At 45.5% G+C, this 21,294-nt stretch overlaps 5 protein-coding genes and 1 non-coding gene across 6 annotated transcripts; 4 read left to right on the plus strand and 2 right to left on the minus strand.

Annotated features, from left to right (window-relative positions):
- Positions 1 to 977: 977 nt before the first annotated feature.
- TRUGW13939_05563 (uncharacterized protein) lies at positions 978 to 1,994 on the minus strand (the record flags this gene model as incomplete). The annotated part of the gene is made up of 1 exon (XM_035488725.1): positions 978 to 1,994. The coding sequence occupies one exon, from the start codon at positions 1,992 to 1,994 to the stop codon at positions 978 to 980; it is 1,017 nt and encodes a 338-aa protein (XP_035344618.1).
- Positions 1,995 to 5,362: 3,368 nt separating this feature from the next.
- TRUGW13939_05564 lies at positions 5,363 to 5,461 on the plus strand. Its single transcript has one exon. It is a non-coding gene; the product is annotated as a tRNA-Ile (tRNA).
- A 1,112-nt stretch (positions 5,462 to 6,573) lies between these two features.
- On the plus strand, positions 6,574 to 8,134 carry TRUGW13939_05565 (uncharacterized protein; the record flags this gene model as incomplete). The annotated part of the gene is made up of 4 exons (XM_035488726.1): positions 6,574 to 6,788; positions 6,847 to 7,027; positions 7,083 to 7,403; positions 7,454 to 8,134. Coding segments are annotated over 4 exons (1,398 nt in total), but the record flags the coding sequence as incomplete, so codon positions are not given.
- Positions 8,135 to 9,928: 1,794 nt separating this feature from the next.
- TRUGW13939_05566 (uncharacterized protein) lies at positions 9,929 to 10,254 on the plus strand (the record flags this gene model as incomplete). Its single annotated transcript, XM_035488727.1, has 2 exons — positions 9,929 to 10,124; positions 10,178 to 10,254. 2 exons carry the CDS (start codon positions 9,929 to 9,931, stop codon positions 10,252 to 10,254), a joined length of 273 nt encoding a protein of 90 aa, XP_035344620.1.
- Positions 10,255 to 12,496: 2,242 nt separating this feature from the next.
- TRUGW13939_05567 (uncharacterized protein) lies at positions 12,497 to 14,936 on the plus strand (the record flags this gene model as incomplete). Its single annotated transcript, XM_035488728.1, has 5 exons — positions 12,497 to 12,741; positions 12,791 to 13,098; positions 13,149 to 13,326; positions 13,384 to 13,813; positions 13,866 to 14,936. Coding segments are annotated over 5 exons (2,232 nt in total), but the record flags the coding sequence as incomplete, so codon positions are not given.
- A 3,324-nt stretch (positions 14,937 to 18,260) lies between these two features.
- On the minus strand, positions 18,261 to 19,483 carry TRUGW13939_05568 (uncharacterized protein; the record flags this gene model as incomplete). The annotated part of the gene is made up of 4 exons (XM_035488729.1): positions 18,261 to 18,348; positions 18,404 to 18,598; positions 18,650 to 19,282; positions 19,347 to 19,483. 4 exons carry the CDS (start codon positions 19,481 to 19,483, stop codon positions 18,261 to 18,263), a joined length of 1,053 nt encoding a protein of 350 aa, XP_035344622.1.
- Positions 19,484 to 21,294: the final 1,811 nt, after the last annotated feature.

The following is a 21,294-nucleotide window of genomic DNA, read 5'->3' on the forward strand; positions in this document are numbered from 1 at the left end:
ATGTATTAACGGTAGTGGATATCGGTCCCTTTTTGTCATAGCGTTGAGCGCCCGATAATCGACGCAGAAGCGCAGTCCTCCTCCGGGTTTCCTTACAAACAGTACCGGCGCTGCAGCGGGCGAGTTGCTCACACGTATGAAGTCCTTCGACAGTAAGTCGTGGAGAGTTTTCCGTAGGACCAGCAGTTCTTCCCGTGACATGTTATAGAGAGGGCCCCATGGTATCTCTGGCTTGCGCCCCTTCGCGTCGGCGTCAATTAGTTCAATCTGATGGTCGATATTCGGACGTGACGGTGGTAGCTTGTCAGCTTCCTTCGGGTCAAATAGTTCCAGGAACTCGTGGTAATGCTTAGGTAGCTTGTTCCCTGGGTCTGTCTGTGGTTTCGGGGCCAGAGCTTTCTCAATATCCCGCATGGAGACTGCAAATATGTCGACCTCCTTTTTCCTGCTTCGCATCCTTTTCAAAGCGTTCACCGCAGCTGCACCGATCTGTCGGGGGGCGTACTCAGGTCGTAACAGGTTCTTTTTATCGACGGATATTCCGTTCCCGAATTCCAGTCGGCCTCCAGCGGCGTCAATTCTTACATGTTGGTGTTCCATCCATGGGAGACCCAATATCATATCGTATTCGCACTTCGGAACCACATAGAAGTAGGCTTTCTCCTGTATATTTCCCCCGATATCTAATGTCACGCATGCAATTTCTTTGATGTATTGAGGTGCCGAACCATCATATCCCTTAATAGGTCGAGGTTTAATAGCGCTACAATTCAGCTTTTTCTTTCGAGCGAAGGTCTCTTTGATGATCCCATAGGTGAGGCACCCACTATCAATTAAAGCATTGGCATTGGTTCTACGGTCTAACCATGCGTCTATATTGAATGGGGGTCCGTCAAACCTTCCAACCATCTTCTTAAAATTCTCGAAGTCACGAGCTGTTTTGCATTTTGGCTCCTGCGGGCGACTTTGCGCAGGAGCTACTCTTTTGACTCTGATGTGCTATCTGAGCCTGTATCAGATTCGGTTTCATTCTCCTTTACTCCGGTGTTGGATATTCTCGTGAACGTATCGTGTTTCTTCTTGCCACGGTTCCTCGGAGATGGCGCCCGACGGAGCGGCGCAGGTTCGGGGCAGTATTGGGCAATATGACCCGGTTTTCCGCATCGAAAACAGTTGTCCGTTCTGACAGTATTAATTGGCAGGCCCGCAGGTGTCCAGTCCATGACTTGGGGCTGTCCTCTGTCGGGGGAGGTTCCTTTTGTGAGCGGACGGGAAGTGTTCCGCTTGTATCGGGACTGGATGTTGTCAATCCTTTTCAGCTCTTCAAGGTCGTTCGCTACTCGGTGTAAGCGTTCGCAGAAAGCTTCGTACTGCTTCGGCATGTCGCTCCCGACAGTCGCACGCCTCATTTCTTGGTTAATCGCGGTTTTCAGTCGTGAGATTTTTACGTCGTCGGTCCATGATTGACCTCCTGCAAGAAGTAATATCCGTTCAAATTCGCTGATAAAGTCCTGGAAAGGGGTGCGCCCCTGTCGTATACGGTTAAGTTCAAGGTTCGCCTTCTCCACAAGTTGATGATCTTCGAACAGCACGTTAAGGTGCGCAAAGAAAGCTTCTAGTGTAGCGGGGGTGACCGTATTTACGTTCCCATGAAGCCGCATCCAGGGGTAGACCTTCGTCTGGGCCTTTCCTGCCAACCGTCCATAGGCGTACCACAGTTGCTCGTACGGTCCTCCGATCGCTGGTGCATCGACCGTCAATTTTGCATATAGGATTGCCACGAACTGCATATATCGTGAACGATCAGAGTCGTCATATTTATCGGGATGGTCAAGGGAGTGGCGCGGTTTGTTCGCACTGTACATAGGGGTTACCGATGGTGTGGCATCAGTAGGGACCTCGGGCATAGGTGGTTCGGTCGTATTGTTAACTTGTCCTTCGACATGCGATAGGCGAGCGGACATATTCGTCAGAAGGAGTTCCATTCGTTGCATTTGTTCCAATAACAGCTGGTTCGGTTCCAAAGGTATGCCCCTTCGGTCCGGGCCGTCCCTCGGTGGGCTATTCGTCATAATGGGGAAATTTCTCAATGCTCAACTCGGTCGTCGAGGAGCGGCGATATAATAATTCAATCCTCCGAATGAGGAGAGTTGGTACGGTTCTCAGGGGCTCGACTCGAACGAACGAGGAGCGATCGTATAGCTCAACCCTTCGGGTGAGGGGAGTGGCGCGTTCTCGACCCTTTAAATAGGGGAGGGGGGTGAGACGTTCGAATCTAATGTTACGGGCTAGGTCCCGTCTTACTGGCCTTATGTAGGTCCAGGAATTGAGTAGATTCGAACGTGAGAAAGAGAAGGAAAAGGTTCGCAGGGGTTCGCATTGTCGAATGTCGATACAGGCGAGTGTGGGTCCCGGGGGCGCCCTAGCGAATCTGGTGTAGCGTCAGGGGGTTCTTCTATGGCGAACCAGGTGCGGACCAGGTGCGGTTATTCTACGAGAGCGAAGCCTGAGTATCCCAGGGGCTAAGACCCTAACAGATAAGAGATAGACTTTAAAATTGGTAATCATATTTATATTAGTAATAAAGAATAGGATATAGAATAACCAGGCAGAAAGCTAGGCTATTAGTCTAAAAAGCTATATAAAATATTACATAAGATAGAATATACTTTTGAATTAGATTTATTGTAAAGCATACAAGTGCACCGTATCTTTTCTCTAAATAAGCTCCATTGCGCCACTTTAACCGAGCCTCTCACTAGTCAACTGAAAAAGGAATATCCTAAGCTCTAGATTAACAGAAATTCAGAATAGGAAATCAACAGAATTCTAGACTCCTGAATGCGTTAAAAGAAGCTATATTATTAAGTAAACTGGTTAGGCAGAGATCTAGATCTAGTATAGTATCTAGTAGAGTACTTTTTAAATACTCTACTAATACTGAAATTATTCTATAATGCTAATCTTAAGAAGCTAGGTCTATTATACTAGTTGGATATGTAGATGAAAGCTATAGAAAAAGATTGATTTGTTGAAGAGTATATAGATAATAATAGACTAGTAATTAACACTTGAGGGTAAGTATTTCTAAAAAAAAAGGTGATGTGATAGCTGAGCCTGAGGTTATTCCTAAGGGTAGAAGTAGTCTTATAGCCAGATGGGAGGCCTTAGACAGAAAGGGTATTAACCCTAACCTGCGGTGCCAGATCTGGGGATAGCCTCATCCTGGGGCCATAAAGGGTCAAGCTAATTACCTAAGCACACAAGATAAAACCTTTCCGCAGGTCCTGGTAGTTAGATTCCTTTCCCATGCTTGTTGTTTTAGAGAATCGCACCCCTAGATAGGAATCGAATATCTTTGGAAAAGGCACGTCACATGAAACTTCAAATCTCTTATTACTAGACAACAGAGTTTTATCTTTGTATTGATCATATAGTTCTTGTCTATATAAATTGTTCTTAGATACTTGAAGAATGAAGATATCACCAACATCTTAATAATATTGTACTGAGTCCTTTCGGAATCATGGGAGTAAGTGGTTGGCCACTTCTCCCTTACACATCCCCTTCACGTACGCCATATAGGCCAGGGCTGTTAGGTAATAGTCAGCATTGGCTTCCAACTTGTTCTTAACATTAATCTCCTATAATTCATACTTGGGATCAATTTCATCCGATAGCAGCTAGCCATCTAGCAGCTTAGTAGTCTTCTTCTTATAGTCTCCTCTGGTTAGAGAGATATTGGCAATTGCGGTATCACGCTCCATGATCAGTTTAGATATAGTCTAGTGATGGTTGGCTAGGTTACTCTTAAGATTCTGAATCTTTTCTTTTATAGAGTTAATTTCCTCTGTGTCATTATTACTAAACTCAGCGAGAGCCTCTTCTAGTCGTTTCTCCTGCATAGAGAGGTGTTGGAATAAACCTTTAAATAAGTCTCCAAGGTCGCTTCTATAAAGCTCAAGGAATTTATCCTTATTGAGTGGTCCTTTAGAAATATTTCTAAGCTTTAATTCTTTGAGATTAATAGTCAAGTGGTGACTAGGCTCTCCTATATTGTTGTTGCTGGCGTTCTCACTATACTAACATCTATCAGCGGTACTTGGTCTTGCTATTATACTAGCTTATAAGATTTCTAGGTTTTGAATAAAGGTAAATGAAGATTTAGGGTTAGAGCGCTGATAAAGCGTTTATTGTAGTTGTATGGACTGTGCTGAATATAAAGAGGTTAAGATAAAGAAAAGTCTATCTCTAATCAGAGTGCTGACTATAGCTAAATACTAGCTGTGCTAGTTGTGAAAAAGACAAAGATAAAGTGTAGTGATGCTTGTTGTAATGTGATATGCTTTTTCCAAAGATATTTAATTCCTATCTAGGGGTGTGATTCTCTAAAACAACAAGTATAGGAAAGGAATCTAACTACTAGGATCTGTGGGAAGGTTTTATCTTATGTGCTTAGGTAACCAGCTTGACCCCTTATGGCCCCAAGGTGAGGCTATCCCCAGATCTGGCACCACGGGTTAGGGTTGATGCCCTTCCTGCCTGAGGCCTCCCATCTGGCCACGAGGCCGCTCCTACCCTTGGGGATAGCCTCAGGCTCAGCCGTCACATAATTTAAAATTTAAAATTGTTTTATATATGTATATATATAAATTAATACATCAATTTTTAAGTTATAAGATTTATTATTTATTAAAATTACTACTGTATTGCTGTATTTTATTAATACAGTCGTATTTTACTTTAATATAACTTTTTAAAATCTAATTTCTAAGAAAATTAGTTAATTAGACTAGTTTTTATATAATGTTAATTTTTGAGTTATAGTTATCTAATAAAAATTGTGATATTTTAATCTGAAAAATGGCCATTTTGTATGGGATTACAGGTGGCCGGGCACGCTTATGTGGCCGACGGGGGTTATAAAATACGTTAAATCAGCAATATATCATTAGTGTAACGGTTTTGATACCACCTTTCAGTTGTACGACCATTACCAAGTCACCCAACGTTGCAGCAACGTTGCTGAACGGGACCCCCTTTCCCTCCCAAAACCGGTATGGACGGATCAATTGTTGTCAATTCACATGATATACATATATTACGGTTAGAAAGTAAGCAATAAGCCCAATAGCTAAGTCCCGAGGAACTTTGTATGACATTTCAACTTTGACACTGAGTTTGGTTGCTTGAAGCCATGTTGCTTGCAGACAGGGAACTTTGTGTGGGACTTTAAATTTAACACGGAGTTTGGGTGCTTGAGGCCATGTTTCTTGTAGACAGCGGTCATAGTCAACACATCCTCGTGCCCCTATATCAGGATAGGATTTTAATCAGTAATGAGCTCGTGTCTTCAACAACTGGTCGATTAACTCAGTTGGTTAGAGTGTGGTGCTAATAGAACATCCTATGAAGGATGTAAGACACGCCAAAGTCATGGGTTCGACCCCCATATTGACCAGATTACTTTTTTGTGGACGTTGGTTCCATTTTTTTCACCTAAATAGGCCATTTCAAGGCGGGGTTCGTTGGATCACGGTGGTAAGTAACGTACACCGTGCTAAAAATATTGATCATCGGAAGCACTTTAATGTCATGATACTATTTTGCCCAGAAATTAAAGTACGCGAGCCCCATGAAAAAAAATTCTCCCATCTAGAGTGTGTAAATCGAATTTCCGGCGGGGCCGGAATCCGGGACCCGGATTCCGGATCTTGGTTATATAAGCATCTTTAACCACCAATTAAAGCCCCATTGAATTACTGATTAATTCTACTGGATTTGTCGTTTAATCAATTGATATATTAATAATTTTTTATGCATTCTGTTAGAGACTTTGATCACGTAAAGAAGTAATTTCATATAAATATGGGCAAATTCTGCCATCGCCTTTGTATCCGACGGATCGCTTCCATTTTTTCGCGAAAGTACAAACAATCTCCCTGACAATATAACAATAATAATTTCGAAAGACGTTCGCGAGCTTTGAGGATCGTCCTATTTGGGAAGTCGGATGATAGCCATAACACCTGCCCCCTTTGCCCCGGTAGTCTTTGCGGAGGGTCAACGAAGCTATGCCTTTAACTAGGATACTGGAACTTGATAACAGCAACAATAGCTTGACGACTTTAGAAGTAATGAATAAACGCATCGAACTAGGCCTGAAACAGAGATTATTTCCTCAGGGTTCTTATCACGATAAGGATGATCCCAGTCTCGCCATTCGGTTTGCATCGCTGCTTATCTATCCCTCGATTGGCTTGGCTGCGCAATTCTTATCAAGCCAAGAACGACTGTTGACAGCGCCGGCCACATGGCTTGGTTTTGCATGACTGTCATTGGACCTGGGGGAGGCCTCCAAGGTGTCAAAGCTTCAACAGAGGAGGTGGATATATGGATTTAATGTCGAGCTCCCCATGCCTTCTGGCAGAGTTGCTGTTGTCCGGTGGTTTGAGGGACACAAACTGCGTTCAAGATCATATAAAGAAGTACGTGGAAAGTATTGAATACCATGGCGAGTATTGTAGGTGAATACCGGGAGTCTTCCGTTCATATCATTGCTAACACGAGTAGCCCGAGTACAACCCGTCATCGCCAAATGGAGGGAATCCGTTAGAAGTTGACGTCAATGCCCAATTTTCTGGCTTCGAGTTCAACTACACATATATCGTCTTTTGCGGCTTCATTGTTTGGTTGATTATTCCCGGCATCGGACTGCTCTATGGAGGCCTGGCACGCAGAAAATCGGCATTGGCCCTTCTTTTCCAGTCTCTGATGGTCGTGGCAGTGTAAGGAAATTAACAAAACGGATAGTTATATATAGTCTGTCTAACATGTAAGGCCTAGGACTACTTTCCAGTGGATTTTTTGGGGTTATTCACTGGCTTTCAATCGAGAAGGCAATCCGTTTATCGGCAGCCTCAAGTCTTTTGGCATGATGAATGTCGTCGCTGCTCCTTCGCCTAGCTCTGCTGTGCTTCCAGAAATTGTGTATTGCCTCTACCAACTGCTTTTCTGCGCCTGCACGGTCCGCATTCCCTATCCATTGCCCGCATTTCGTATCCAGGCTAACGACGATCTAGGTCATGATTGTAGTTGGTGGTGCTTTTGAGCGAGGGAATATTGTTCCGTCTCTGATATTCAGTTTCTGGTGGGCAACAATTGTCTACTGCCCAATTGCCTGCTGGACGTGGAACAGTAATGGGTGGCTCTATAACCTACCAGCCTTGGACTTTGCTGGCGGAGGCCCTGTCCACATTTCGTCGGGCTGGGCGGCTTTGGCGTATGCCTTTGTGCTTGGGAAGCGGAAGCATTCAGGCGAGCCGACACATAGGAAGCCACATAACACGACTTTGGTCTTCTTGGGCACGGTTCTGATCTGGTTTGGATGGTTTGGGTTCAATGTGAGTTTTACAAACAAGGATTGTAATTGCACGCTAACTTGTTTTCTCAGGGAGGCTCTGCTTTGAATGTATCAGTCCGAGCCATGATGGCCGCCTTCAACACCAATACTGCTGCATGCACGGGTGTCCTTGGTTGGGTTCTTGTTGACTATGTGCGATACAAGGGCAAATTCTCGGTGGTGGGAGCGTGCGAAGGCGCAATTGCTGGTCTGGTTGGCATCACTCCTGCGGCAGGCTATGTCTCTGTTTGGTTGGCTGCCGTGATCGGTTTTCTTACCTCTGTTGTTTGCTCTTCTCTTCAAAACATGAACGAATGGATGGGCATCGACGACGGCATGGAGGTCTTCAAACTTCACGGCATTGGTGGAATTTGCGGCGCCTTTCTGACGGGCCTCTTTGCAACATCGTCAATCTCAGCCCTGGACGGCAGCTCCATCTACCCTGGCGCGATTGATGGGAATGGCAAACAGGTGTACTTGCAGTTAGCAGAGATTGCTGCCATTTCTGGCTATTCATTCACAGTTTCGTGCATTCTTCTCTACATTATCAAATTTATTCCCGGGATGAAGCTTCGCGTGGCCGAAGACGCGGAAATAGCTGGGTTGGATAGGGCACAGTTTGTCGATGAGCAAATTGGAGACTGGAGTATGTTTGATAGCTACAACGGGGTGACGTACAATCATAGCTCGCCCGGGGTGGTTGAGAAATCCGCAGAAACGAAGACGGCATGAATCGGGTCTCCGGATTTTGTCTCCTAGTCGAAGACTTACTTAGCTTTATTGGGTTTAGGCGTGTTAGCTTATGTAGTGTGCGCTTTTCTTTACTCCATACGACAGTAGGGACTGTTGGATAATAAGGACTGACCAAAGTACCGAAGGCTTTTTGGTTAGTAGTTAACATGCTGAGAGGAACTGGTTTGGGCTATCTATCTCATACATGTATTCTCAAGATGGTCGGATTTGACAGCGTTCGCTACGCCAAGTTGAATTGAACACATTAATATTGAACTACCTGAACCGTGTGCTGCCTTTATTTTACCTTCTAGATTTGAGATCATCATCCACGGACGCTAGAGACGTGTCCTTTGTATTCAATATTACTGTGACATTGATGAAGCATGCTATATACTAATAAATTGATAACCTTCAAATGGTGTGATATATGATGTTGCGCTACTTTTGAATTTTAGATTAGACTAATGATAGTGGTAATATTGACATGTGTCGACTGACACTGGGTTCGTCCATTAATTGAGCGCATCATGCCAGTCCATTTTACAATGTTGACCTGAGGCAGAATAATGAATCTGCCGGGAATTCCCACCCTGAAAGGCGGCCGAGCAAACGGGTATTTAAGCACCTTCTCCCACCACCGATTATGATGGGGTTTTTACTCTTGATAAAGAGCCGATAAAAGGTCACACATTAGGAAGGCGGAGGCTCTAAATATCTAGAGATATGAGGAGCATCTCTAGCTGTACCGACACAACATCTGCGGCGACCTGCGAGCGACATGAGGCATGGGGGTGTGCTGTAATCTAGAGATTACACTCGCGACAAGTAAGTTTCAAAACACACTGTTTTGGAAATAAGCCACTGATCAAAGGCACAGCCTCCTAGACATTTGCGGCGATCCAACAGAATATGGAATTTATCTCCATAATTTGTGTGGGGGGGGGGGGGGGGGGGGGGGGGGGAAACAACCCAGACAACTTCTACCTCTACGTTGGCTAGAGTACTCAAATGAAACAACGACTAGTGAACCACAATGAGCCAGATTACAGACGCAAGCATCCAGGTCTACATTACTTCGTTTGGGATCTTGGATCCATAGATAAGGGGTACGAGACGGAGGAAAAATTTGTCTTCCCATCTGCTTTTGAAAAAAAGGTGGATGCCTCTTATTGAATCTCCTGGAGATGTCGTGTTGTTTGATTTTACAAACACTTACGAAGATCGCCCTTGAGTCTTACCTCCCAGCGGGAACTGTCGCACCTAACGCTGGAATGCATCTAAATGTCGCCCTACCTCTTCGTCAGAGCGCTAGAGGAAATGCCAAGGTTGATCCTCGTCATGAGAATCTTTACCATTCGAATGATCCTTTAGTGCAAACGTACCATGCGAGTCTACGGAGGTAATTCTACACCTAAAGAATTCGGCCAATTCTCTACTTCGGGACTACTACGCTAGAACTGTACGTAACAGTCAGACCAAGAGAAACGCTACCATTCGCTCAAGAACGGCGGAAAAAGCTCTAAATGGAATGGATGTTATTGTGCGACGGCAATCATTTGTGATTTCTTACTTCATCTTCTTATCCCCTAGAAAGAGATCAAACTTAAAGAGGGGTTTTCTGTACATGTACGGTGTCACCTACATAGTGGTATACATCCACATCGGCATGCGTTGAAAAGCCTCGACAATGATCCTGCTGCTCGTCTTGGGATAAATGTTCAAGGGACAGACGCATCTGGTCACGATTTTACCATTTGGTTGTCAACGAAAGGAGAAAAGGAAGTTTAGGGAATGAACACGTTCGTGGATATTCTAGGCCTCGATGAGACTGTCCCGACGCTACCTCGACAGTGGCTGCCTCTCCCTAACGCAGGAGGAATTAGCAAAGGGCTTCCCGGAAAGAATTACTACACCCCCGATGATCCTCAGGAGAGAGAAGATGCCATAAATTCCGTTACCGACCAGGGTTCTATCATCCCAAACAATGGTATGATCTGGATATAAGAAATGGAATGATGAACCAGGGCTAACTTAATACAGACACGAAAGAACCTCCCCTCGCATGCCGTGAACAATCTCCGAAAGATATAAAACAGCTACTCATATCCTTCGAATGAGCTCCTCAAAAACCATTAGTTATCCAAACAAAGTACGGAAAGTGTGACTGCGACAGTCCCGACAACTTGGATCCAATGTGAAAGAAAAATACCGGGAAATATGTTGTCAAATTGAGAGTATGCAACCCGTGCAACACCAAACCATCATCATCCATACCAAGGGATCCTGGAACATTTGCTCGTGTTTGTTTATCATCTACAGCTCTACCTACAGCCTTGGGGTAGGCGCTTTGCAGAAAAACAGAATCGCTTGTTGTGGATCGCGCATTCTCTGGCTAAGTTGAGCTATGAAGAGGACTTTTATCAGAAGGTACATTCGTCGACTGTCAACAGATTTCCTAAACTTGCCGACTACCCTAGCGCACAAGAATTACAAGGCATGGCTATGAGAGCAGTCGATAAGGACCTTCCCGATCAACCGGAGCAAGCCAAACCCACTATTATGGGGACATGAAAGGGTCGTCCTATGTACCAGGATTGTGGAGCGCTTCAAAAGCAAGAGATAAAAGACTTATTGGGACAGATGGAACAGGCATTTGGTTGATTCAACACAGCCCATGACTGGTCAGGACTTCATAACTCAAGAAAATGGTATGATTCCTGTATACAACATGGAAGGGGGAGGTGGACTGGGGCCGACTCGACGCAGGCATACAAAAATACCGGCAAAACCGAATTGATGAAATGATTACGAGAGACTCTCGCAAACCGCTAATTATCGAATCTATGTGCAAAATATGTGGTTCCGAATATATGGACCGAGATCCGAAGTGGCATAGAAAGATGGGGAAATATATTGCCAAAGTAGACAATGCAGGCCGTGCAACTCGCAATCACCATTGATATCGAGCTACATTAGGATATTTCTGTTGTCCTGGCAACGGTGCTATACTGAAGAGACTCAGAACGGTCTGCTCACTCTTTCCTACACATATCTATTCTCTTCTACCCCCCTGTGGTTGGCAACCTTTCTACTTATCTCTTTTGAGATAAAAAGATGCCGAACACACGAAATAATAAGATATCAAGATCGCAACTGAGAGTCAATGACTTCTTCATCCCCCAGGATGAAGCAGAGTGGGAACAACTTTGGAAATATGCGAAGTTAAAGTACCCAGAGATCTACAGCATCCCCGAAGGAGCAAATGGACTCTGGATCTGAGGTCAACCAGAAACAGTTTGTTACATTTCGGGCCTACTGGGCCTATCATAGTAAACCTCAAGATGTAGAGCAGCACATGTTATTCCGCCGTTACCGGCATCCCTTGTTCAAGACGAGGCCGCCAGCGGTGACTGACTACATCGTTGTGCATTGGGCCGGCGCGTCGATCTACAGAATGCTAGCAAAGCTCGACTATTCCAAACACCAGGGGACTGAAGATATCAGTCGGCGTTTGGAGTCATAGCCACTTTCTCTCACTTTGACTTTGTTTTGACACATTTGAGTAAACCTTATTTGTAATCTGATCATTTTCCGTTTGTCATTTATCACTATCTTATATCTATGTACCCTCACTAATTCCTTTGTTGCCCAATAAGTATTATTCCACTATCAAATAATTCCTCTCGTTGGCCTCTCATCCCCACCCCTCCTCAGATATTAAGCTTATCCCCCACGCCAATGAGAGCGCCCTCCGGTTCTTGACATCTGCTCAGCTCCACTGTTCCTGGTCTCAGTCCCCACACTTCTCAGGTCTGCCCTGGGGCTCAGCTCTCTTTCTACTATCTGGTCTAGCTCTCCACTTATTGCCCCGTGGGGTATCTCCTCCGGGCAACGTGCCTGCGTCATTGCGTCATTTGATAAGTCAAGGATTATCTTGTTCACTCTTCATCTCTTGATCAGGTATCGGATTGCCTTCACTCATTATGGTAAAAATGCCACTCTATTATTGATTTCTTAGTATTAGAGCCTTGGGAGTAGACAGATGCTTTCCTCCCACTGACTACCCTCTACAGTGGAAGACTCACTTTTCTACGCCTACCCAACTGATCTGGTCCTATTTCTTCACAATCCTGGTCAACGATTCTTCAACCCCGCACTTTCAGCTCCATGATAGCTTCAGTGGGTCTCATCTCGACAGCGCCTTTCAGCTCTCATTGGCCCCATCGGGCACAGTTCTTTATACAATATGGTATCCACCAATCCTAGCCCCTCGGTGAGGCCCTGGGGCTCATCTAGGGAAAGGAGGACTTGGTATTCGAACTTTGTTACTTCAGCTTCCAACTTTACCCCATCTCTAGATGCACCGCGAGCCAATTCTGTCTACAATCCAGCAATCAGCATTTGGGTTTGTCCATCATGGAATCTTTATGCGGTCAAGCTCCACCAAGACGCGCCACGAGATCCGGTATTAGCAACTGGATTACTTTTCACAGCAAATTAATTATCCCATTGCTTGGAGATAAAAAGATCCGTGATAAACTTGACGTTACCCACGGTACTCGGACAATACAGCCTTATGAGAAGCTGAGAAACAAGCCATCAGGGTTTGTCATTTCCCTTACTCACAGTGCGAACTCTACTGACATCTCCTAGCATACTAGCGGACCTGAAACCTCATCAGATAGAAGGTGTTTTATTCTTGCAGTATTTGAGAAGAAACAGCGCCCATGGAATTCTCGGGGACGAGATGGGTCTGGGCAAAACACTACAAGTGTTATCATTTTTCCAGCAGCTAGTCAATGTTGAAGTAAACGACAAGCAGCCGTTTCTCGTAGTGTGTCCTTTAAGTGTGCTAAGCTCGTGGATGAGCGAGACAGCAAAATGGACCAGGCTTCGAGCGATTCAATACTACGGTAGCCAGGAGAAGAGAAAACAGATAGCCAAGGTGATTTCACAGAAAGGTAACAGTCCCTCCCTCAGTCGTATTCGGAAGGCTAACCTGTGGCTGCAGACATCAATGTAGTGATTACGACGTACGAGACGCTCATCTCGGATTATCATCGGCTAAGCCGGCTGGGGATATGGAAAGCTATTGTTCTCGATGAAGGCCACAAAATCCGTAACGACACCAAAAAAGGTTCCGTCGCACTAAGTCGTCTAAAAACCGATCAGAGAATCATACTCACTGGGTAAGACCTGATGTCTAGTTAGCTCTGGTGACCTGCCTCAAGCTAATCATGAGGTAGAACGCCTATTCATAACAATCTGGTGGAAACCTGCACAATTATAAAGTGGCTTTATCCGGATGTTTTTGGTGGCAAGGAAACAAGTTTGCTTTTCAAAGAAGCCTTTTCCATCGGAGAAGGCAAGATCGACCCGGAATTTATCCGCCATGTTCGAGAATTTCTAGAGGTCATCATGTTACGACGCACCAAGGACTCGGACATCAATCTTAATTTGCCACCAAAAAAGGAAGTAGTGCTATATGCTCCATTGACTGAGTTGCAGAGAAGCCTCTACCTAGGGGTTGTCTATGGAAACGGCCGCACACCACTGAGAATCTTCAACGCCAGTCCGCCTAGTACCCCTACTTCTGTGAATGGGTTTGATGGAGACACCCCGCCTAGCCGTAGTCCGGTACGAGTTACACTAAATCCGCTCATGGAGCTAAGGAAGGTAGGTCGCCAGCAGAACCACGTTGCTGTATTTTCAATGCTAATACCGGTAGATCTGCACGCACCCATTACTCTTAAACAGTTTTCAAGAAGATGCCGACCTCGACGTGACAGCAATGTCATCCAAGTTTATAATCTTGCAAAAGCTCCTCCAGCAAGTCATCTTGAAAGAACAGAAAAAGGTCCTTATTTTTTCTGGATTTGACAGAGGGCTAGACTGCTGCGAGCAACTGCTCGAAAAACTTGAAATAAAATTTCTACGGCTCGACGGCTCAACTTCTGCTGCAGTGAGGAAGTACAACATTCACCTGTTCAACAAGAATACCCGGTTCAAAGTCTTCCTAGTAGCTACTAAGGCTGGCGGCGAAGGTGTTACACTGACAGCTGCGGAAGTGGTTGTTTTCCTGGATTTAGATTGGAACCCGCAGGTCATTCGTCAAGCTGAAGCCAGAGCACACCGAATTGGTCAGACGCGGCCGGTCACTGTGTATAAACTGTGCACACGAGGAACGGTCGAAGCTCAAATGATTTCACGGCTCAACAAAAAGCTCCATCTCGATGCAAAGGTGAACAATCAGTTTGTTAATCATACAAGCCCTGTCCGCTCCAGCTTAGACGAACCTACTCTCACGGATACCGAAGTCATTCTCAATTTGATCCGCACGAGTATCAAGTCTGTCGCCATCGAGCAGATGAATGCTGAACAAATGCTCCATTGGAGTTTTGAGGATATTCTCGACTATTGCAGCGTTACCGAACCTGCTGACAACGACGACTTGGCTTCTAATATGTTGATGACACCTTCCAGTCCGCAACAAAGCTTTGATGACGAAAAAATGTGGCTTTCAAAAAGCGAGCGCATTAAGACAGACTTCTTCCACGGAATCAGAATCCCCCGGTCGCCAACTACACCGATCAGAGAGTTTCATATAGAAATTAAGGGAAAGCGAACGATCAAAACCAGAGTTGTCTTCAACAGGGAGCACGGATACCATGTTAGCAAAGAGTCCATGCTTTGTGGAGAATGGGAAGCAGTCCCTACCCTAGCAGGGAAAGATCCAAGTCTAGCCGACTACAAAGCACCTCCGAAAAGGAAGTTCATTCATGAAAAGGTGAATATTTAGATAACCCTATCCCTAGTGTTTCCAAAAGACCCAGACTGACATGTGTATTAGACATGCTTATTCTGTGCAAAAACGAGACGCTTAACCAGCTGCGTATACTGTCCAAGAGTGTACCACGAGCAGTGTGCCGGCAAAAAGAAATCGGGCAAGTTCGCAAACAACAGCTGTCCATATCACAGATGCGCGGAATGCCTGCAAACCGCCCCGGAGGCAGGAGGGCTATTATTCAACTGCCAGATGTGTCCCCGAGCGTTCTGCGTAGAGTGCGTGAACCTCGATACCATGATATCATTGCCAGACGAACCGGAAAAGTTCCAAGCTTTGGGTTTCGATCAACCAAAGCACATGAAGCATATTTTTTGCGGAACCTGTCTAGACAGGTCGAGGGGATTGAAAAACTCGAAGCGAAGGGTCAGTGGGGACAGAGTAATGACAAGTCACAAAAGAAGGCGGGTTGAAAGCAGCTAAAGTTGCCTCCTATTTTGTCAACCACTTTAATGTTATTTTTCTACCATTGTCGGGATTTGTTGGATCAATCTTGGTCCATGTTTTGTGTCAACCAGGAGCAACCTTGTGTTGGATGTTGAATTGCGGATATTAGTTTTGACTGAAGGGTCAATCTGTCGATAGTAAGGGGTGTGTATTATTTCCAAGGAATCCGGGTTACTATGATGGAAGTTTATTTTAGCATGCATAATAGGAAGGCAATATGTTCTCGCATATACCAATATGTTTGATTGCACAGTCGCGACAAGCTGATGATGGGGCAGTGCATTGGCAATCTTTCGGCATGTCTCAACTCCCGATTCTCTCTTCCATTCGAATATCAGTCCATGTATACTCCATAGATGTTCTCCGGTAACAAAACCGCCCAGCTTACTCCGTACATCCTTCCACACTAACACTCCACCTCAACTTAGGGCTTCGGAAAGGTGAGCCAGGCAGGATGTGCGCCTAACACCAGAAAGGAAGTAAGTCACGGACCATAAGCCTCTTTAACGCTTGATCGTCATTAATAAAATAATATTTACGTGTGATATTACTATTATTAAAGTGGTAAATTGTCCAGGGGTTGCCCGTCTGTTTTGATCCTTCCGCATGTAAAAATAACCGGCCCGTTTTTTAATTCGTGAAATAATAATCAACGCTAGGAAAGTATTTGCACACGGCACCGTTGGAACTAATTATTAATTATTTTAGTCATTCCGGCCATTTTTAGTACGTAGTACGTACTGGGAAATAATAGTGCACGTTTCCTATATGCACAGCTGACACGGTTGCAGCCGGGGAAAACGGTTTTGATCCCATTCGGTACCACAGTGTCGGGTAGGATGATGCAACGTATAAGCAATTTGCTTTTATAGATTTGATTGCATGATTCACGGAGGAAAGAATTCAGCGATGTTCACCGAAAGTTTCAATTGAAGCCTCTCAGTGCGCTCAGATTAGGTTTAACCGAGTAGTATTGCGTTAGTATGAACCTCCCTAACAACAATAACATGAACGAATGAATATGATGGTCTGTCAATTATAGCCAGTCAACTCGTACTCCATAGTTACTATTAAAAATATTTCAAAGCAAGGTATCAGGCAGAGCTAATTCATCTTCCTCCGGGGCCCACAGACGCGTTGATTGTCTTACTGTATCATCAGCTTTGTCGTCGAGGTGTCTTCTGTGTTGTTGGGCCACTTAGAGGGATGGAAGCTAGATCTCCATCAATTTCTAGCGCGCTACGGAGTACACCGCTTAGATTCAAATATTTCCCTAAAAGCCCTTTGAGAGTGTGAGACGAGAAAAACTATAGATAGCTCCTTCCTAAGAAGATAGTCTTGTAGAAATTATGTCACTCTTGTATCCTCACTTACTACCTAGTGTCATGCAAGCTCAACAAAATGGACTGATTTCAGGCTAATTGCGTATTTACAACGTACTCTTTTTTCAAGAACCGGTCAGACTACAGCACATCCCCATGCCTAGTTTCCATGCTACGTAAGTACTGTACTACAATTTAAGCCGTTGAAAGATGCGTTAATCTTGTTTCTTTTCGTGGATAAGCGCCAACGGACCGAGCCGTCCGTTCCCAACCGAGCTCGCACTGTCCAATCAAGTCCAATTCCCTCAAGTGGAGAAAAAAAAAGAAAAGAAGAAAAACTTAATATTAAATTCCACTCGGGGCGGAAATAGTCCTGGAATGGATGAAATTGGGGTTGAAGACAAATACTTGGTGGCTATCCATCATAGTTCGGTAGCGATATACACGTGTCAGTACCTGCAGCGGCGCCTATAATTACAGGCGTATAGTGCATTTTTTTAGTACCCATGGCGCCGGAACGCCGTTGCCAAGTTCCGGGAGCCGAGGTTATCTGAATCGTAATAATAGTAATAAGTTAAGAGCATATGCAAAATATTATTATTATTGCGGATCATACGGAGTGTGCTCTTACCCATCACTAAACGTTTTTGAACATCGAAGGAACAAAACGTATGAGATCACCCTGTAGTACCACTAACTAGCATCATACGATGGCACCAGACAGGGGGAAGAAGGATCTGGGCTCAATACAGTCAAGTGTCCGCCAGCTAGTGGGAAATTCTTTTGCCGCACGACAATCCTGCTGTCCCAAAACTACTAATAGTAAGGTCAAGTATAGTTAGGTATAGTAGTAGTAGTACTGGAGTCATAACTATAATAGTCAATAAGACGCTAAACACTAATTATACGAATACGGATACATCCCTGCAAAAATAACCCCCACATGGGCGCCTGGAAGGCTAGAACGTGCTCGTCTAGCCTTGCTTGTTTCAAAAATCCCCGAGCGCCAAATATTATCGGACACGTTCCGCCATCGTGCATATTATTATTATTATTATACGTGGCTATAATAATAGAAATTAATACGCTGTGTATCGGAGGAAGGAAATAAGGCAGGATGCAAAAAAAAGAAAAGAATATTTGTTTGGAATTGTTGTTTACGTGTCAGTCAATAAACTACGTGTGATTGGTTTGTCCTGCAAGGCAAGAATAGATCAAGTTTTCATTTTATTTTTTTGTATTGACAGGGATCAATCTCAAGACACAAATTCACAATTGTGATAGTAGTTTAGATAAAATATGCACATGTGGTATGGGAGTAAAGAGTAAATAATGACGGAGAAAAAGGGTAGTTTTGGTAGTTCACCAAAAAGAACAACAAATCATGCGGGCGGAGAGGATTATGAGGTGGGAGGTGAAAGTGGTCGTGGTCGTGAAAATTTATGTAGTGTGGAATTTGGCAAGAAGTAAAAATACCGCGCTGTCAATTGGAAAAAAAAAAAAACAAGTGCTATCCGTCGTTGACTTGAAGGCTCGCAAGTCGTTCTTGAACTCGCCTGACGACTTCGGGGTCTAGTTCAGGTTTTTGTTTCTTCGGACTGGACAATAATCAGTATGACAGATACGAAGTGTTGAGACAAGGAATATACGTACGGATCTCGCCTGGTCTCGGGTCCCTTGTCTTGTCCGCAGTTGCTACAAGCTTGTTCACCCGAGACAAAAAGATTATCGCACTGGTTGCAGAAGTATCGTACACGCATGCGTGGCTTCCTCCACACCCGCTGAGGACGCTCGGGGGGCGGATCGACGTCTCCAGGGTATCCGTCTGGGTATTTGCTAAGTTTGGGTCTGGAATATGTTAGTTATGCATACAACACGACTCAGGGGTTCAAAACATACGGATCACGGGGACACTTCTTGCAACGAATGTGGGCACAGTTTTCACACTCCTTGGAGTCGCCATGGAATACGGTTTGACAGCGGTGACATGTTCGGCGAACGCGTTGTCTGATTTGTTTGTACACCAGATCTTGCCCTCCAGTACGAGACGGAAGGGTGAGAAGCTGCTTCGGCTTCTTGGCAGGTACTGCTGCAGGAGCAGGTCCGGAAGGACCAGCAGCAGCGGGTTTTTCTGGTGCCTTGCCCTGTGCCTTGGCGAGGGCGCGGGCTTCTTTTTCTTCTTTGGTACGAGGCGGCGGGTGACGAGGACACTTTTTGCAACGGACATGTTGGCAGCTAGAGCAGACTTTGTCGGACCCAAAGGTGGTCTGGCAGCGATGGCAGCTGCGTCGCACCCGCATGCGAATCGGCTTTTCGACACGCTGAACTTCCAAGTTGCGAGGCGACATCCACTCTTCAGGCTCCAGGGTCAGGCCGTACTTGGCGAATAGAGCTCGGGCTCGTTCTTGCTTGATAGCGCTCCATTGCACTACCGGGGCTGAGTTCCGGTTCGTAGTGGTAGCCGCAGGACCAGCGGTGATTGTAGTCGTGGTAGTTGGTTGAAACCCACTGGTTGTGGTGGGTATGGTTGTCCTATATCAGTGTCAGTACGGTCCAGGGACGGGCTTGATGGTACCATAATGGGTTCTGTGCTTACGCTGTTGGGGTGGCGTCCTCCTCGATGGTGATATTGGAGACAGTAGACTCCGTCCTCCTCGGCTTGCGGCGAAAAACCGAGCCCATACGGTTGAGGAAACGCGACCCCACGTCCTCCTTTTTCCGTGATTGATCCATCGTGGTCAGTTAGATAAAAAAACCCCGTTCCTTCCTTCGAGCTGAACTCCTCCTCTGGCGCGCACCGGTGACTCTCAAGCGCAAGACAGCATAAAAGGCGATCTGATATTTCGATGCGTGATGGCAAAGTGATGTATGTATTATGTTTAATACGGTGCACCACGAAACAAATAGCCAAACAAGATGCAGGCGAAAGATGCAATTGGTGATGGAAGAGTGAGAAAAAGGTTGGGTTGGAGGCGAAAAAAATGGTTGGATTGCGCGGTGATTGAAAATGGCCGTTGGTGTTGTGTATCCCAAATTAGGGCGGCTGTTGTGCAGCAGTTGAGTTTTTTGTATCGAAACAGCGTTGCCCCTCGTCCTTGCAATTAACGGACTACTAAGAGGCGCATTCGATTCCGCAAGTAAGCCTGTGGCGATGGTGGTGTAGTTGTGTCGTGGTAGTTGGTATTTGAGTCCAGGGTGGTGGTGGTGATGGTGTGGAAGAGTGAAGGCGAGAGGAGGCCGGCTAAGTAGTAGTATACCTGCTCAGTAACAGCCAGCCGCCCGCTTTGGGCCGGGCCACGACTCGAGGCGGACCCACTTATTGATACTGTCCGCGTTACGATACGGTAATAATGGGTCCGGTGTCGCGGCCCTGGGTTGCTCAGTGTTGGCCCGACGCAGAGGATCGAAATTCTCGGCCCGCCTCTGTGTTCCTTCACGGCGGCGCCCAATGCGGTTAGGCTTCTTTTTGTAGTTTAGTTACCACTTCTTTACCATACGTATATAATATTATTCTTGTCAATATCACGAACTATGAGAATTAAATTATTTATTGCCTCTCCAATTCTCCGTCTACAACGGCCTGCCCATTCTTTGGATATCATTTGGGCGTGAAAAACGTTGGAGTACTGTACTACTTAGTCGTAGATTATTAGATGATGCTTTATGTCTGCAGTAGCGTGTCCCAATCAGGACTAGCGGCGGAAAATAAACTTTTCTCGGGAAGACCGTTGTCGCCCGCCACTGGTTCCGTCGCGTCACCGCCTAGCCCAGCCACATTTGGCCATTTTGGGCAATGCAGAACTCAATTAGATGACGATGTTTTTTTTCTCTACATGCACGTCCTGACTCTACACTCAGTGCTCAGAGTCAGTAAAAGTATATAAGTTGTAGAGTCGCAACGGTCGTGTCCCTGTCGGACGCTCGGCCGCTGCCCAAAGCGTAGCGTCCTCTCACGAAAACAAGCCCGTGGTGTAAATTGCGGGCCACCCGACCGGCCTGACACTAATGCGCATTATTTGCGGTTGCTTTTCTCGATCGCTGATCTCCAGCTTTCACAGCTTCAAAAGTTCACTTCTCATCATGGTGTCAGGTCCACGTTCTGTCTCTCAGAGAGTCAGAGTAAGCAGTTGTAGTGCAAAGTGGGGCACTCCATTCCTGTTTTGGATCCAGCTGCCGGGTTTAAAAAGGCTAGGTTGAATACGGTAAGTCGATGGTCCATGCGCCTTCCTATTCTGGACTAGGGCGTCAACTCTCTGGCGAGAACGTGGGCTGGACCCACAGCGGACACGTTCCGAGCCTGTTTCCCTGAACGGGCAACCCGTCCTACATTCTCCGAGAGTTGGTAATCGTTATTTACCTTATTATTACAGAGTAGTATATGTACTTGAAGACACAAATGATCGTTATAACTCCATGCTTCAAATTGTCGAAACAACGGATAAGAATACCCATGACAATGTTGAATCCACTGAACTAGAGTTCATCCTGTTAGTAGTCTGGACCAACGCCAAGTTTACCTACCACATGGGCGGCCCCCAGACTTC

This window comes from Talaromyces rugulosus, chromosome III, assembly GCF_013368755.1.
Source record: "Talaromyces rugulosus chromosome III, complete sequence".
Lineage (NCBI taxonomy): Eukaryota > Fungi > Ascomycota > Eurotiomycetes > Eurotiales > Trichocomaceae > Talaromyces > Talaromyces rugulosus.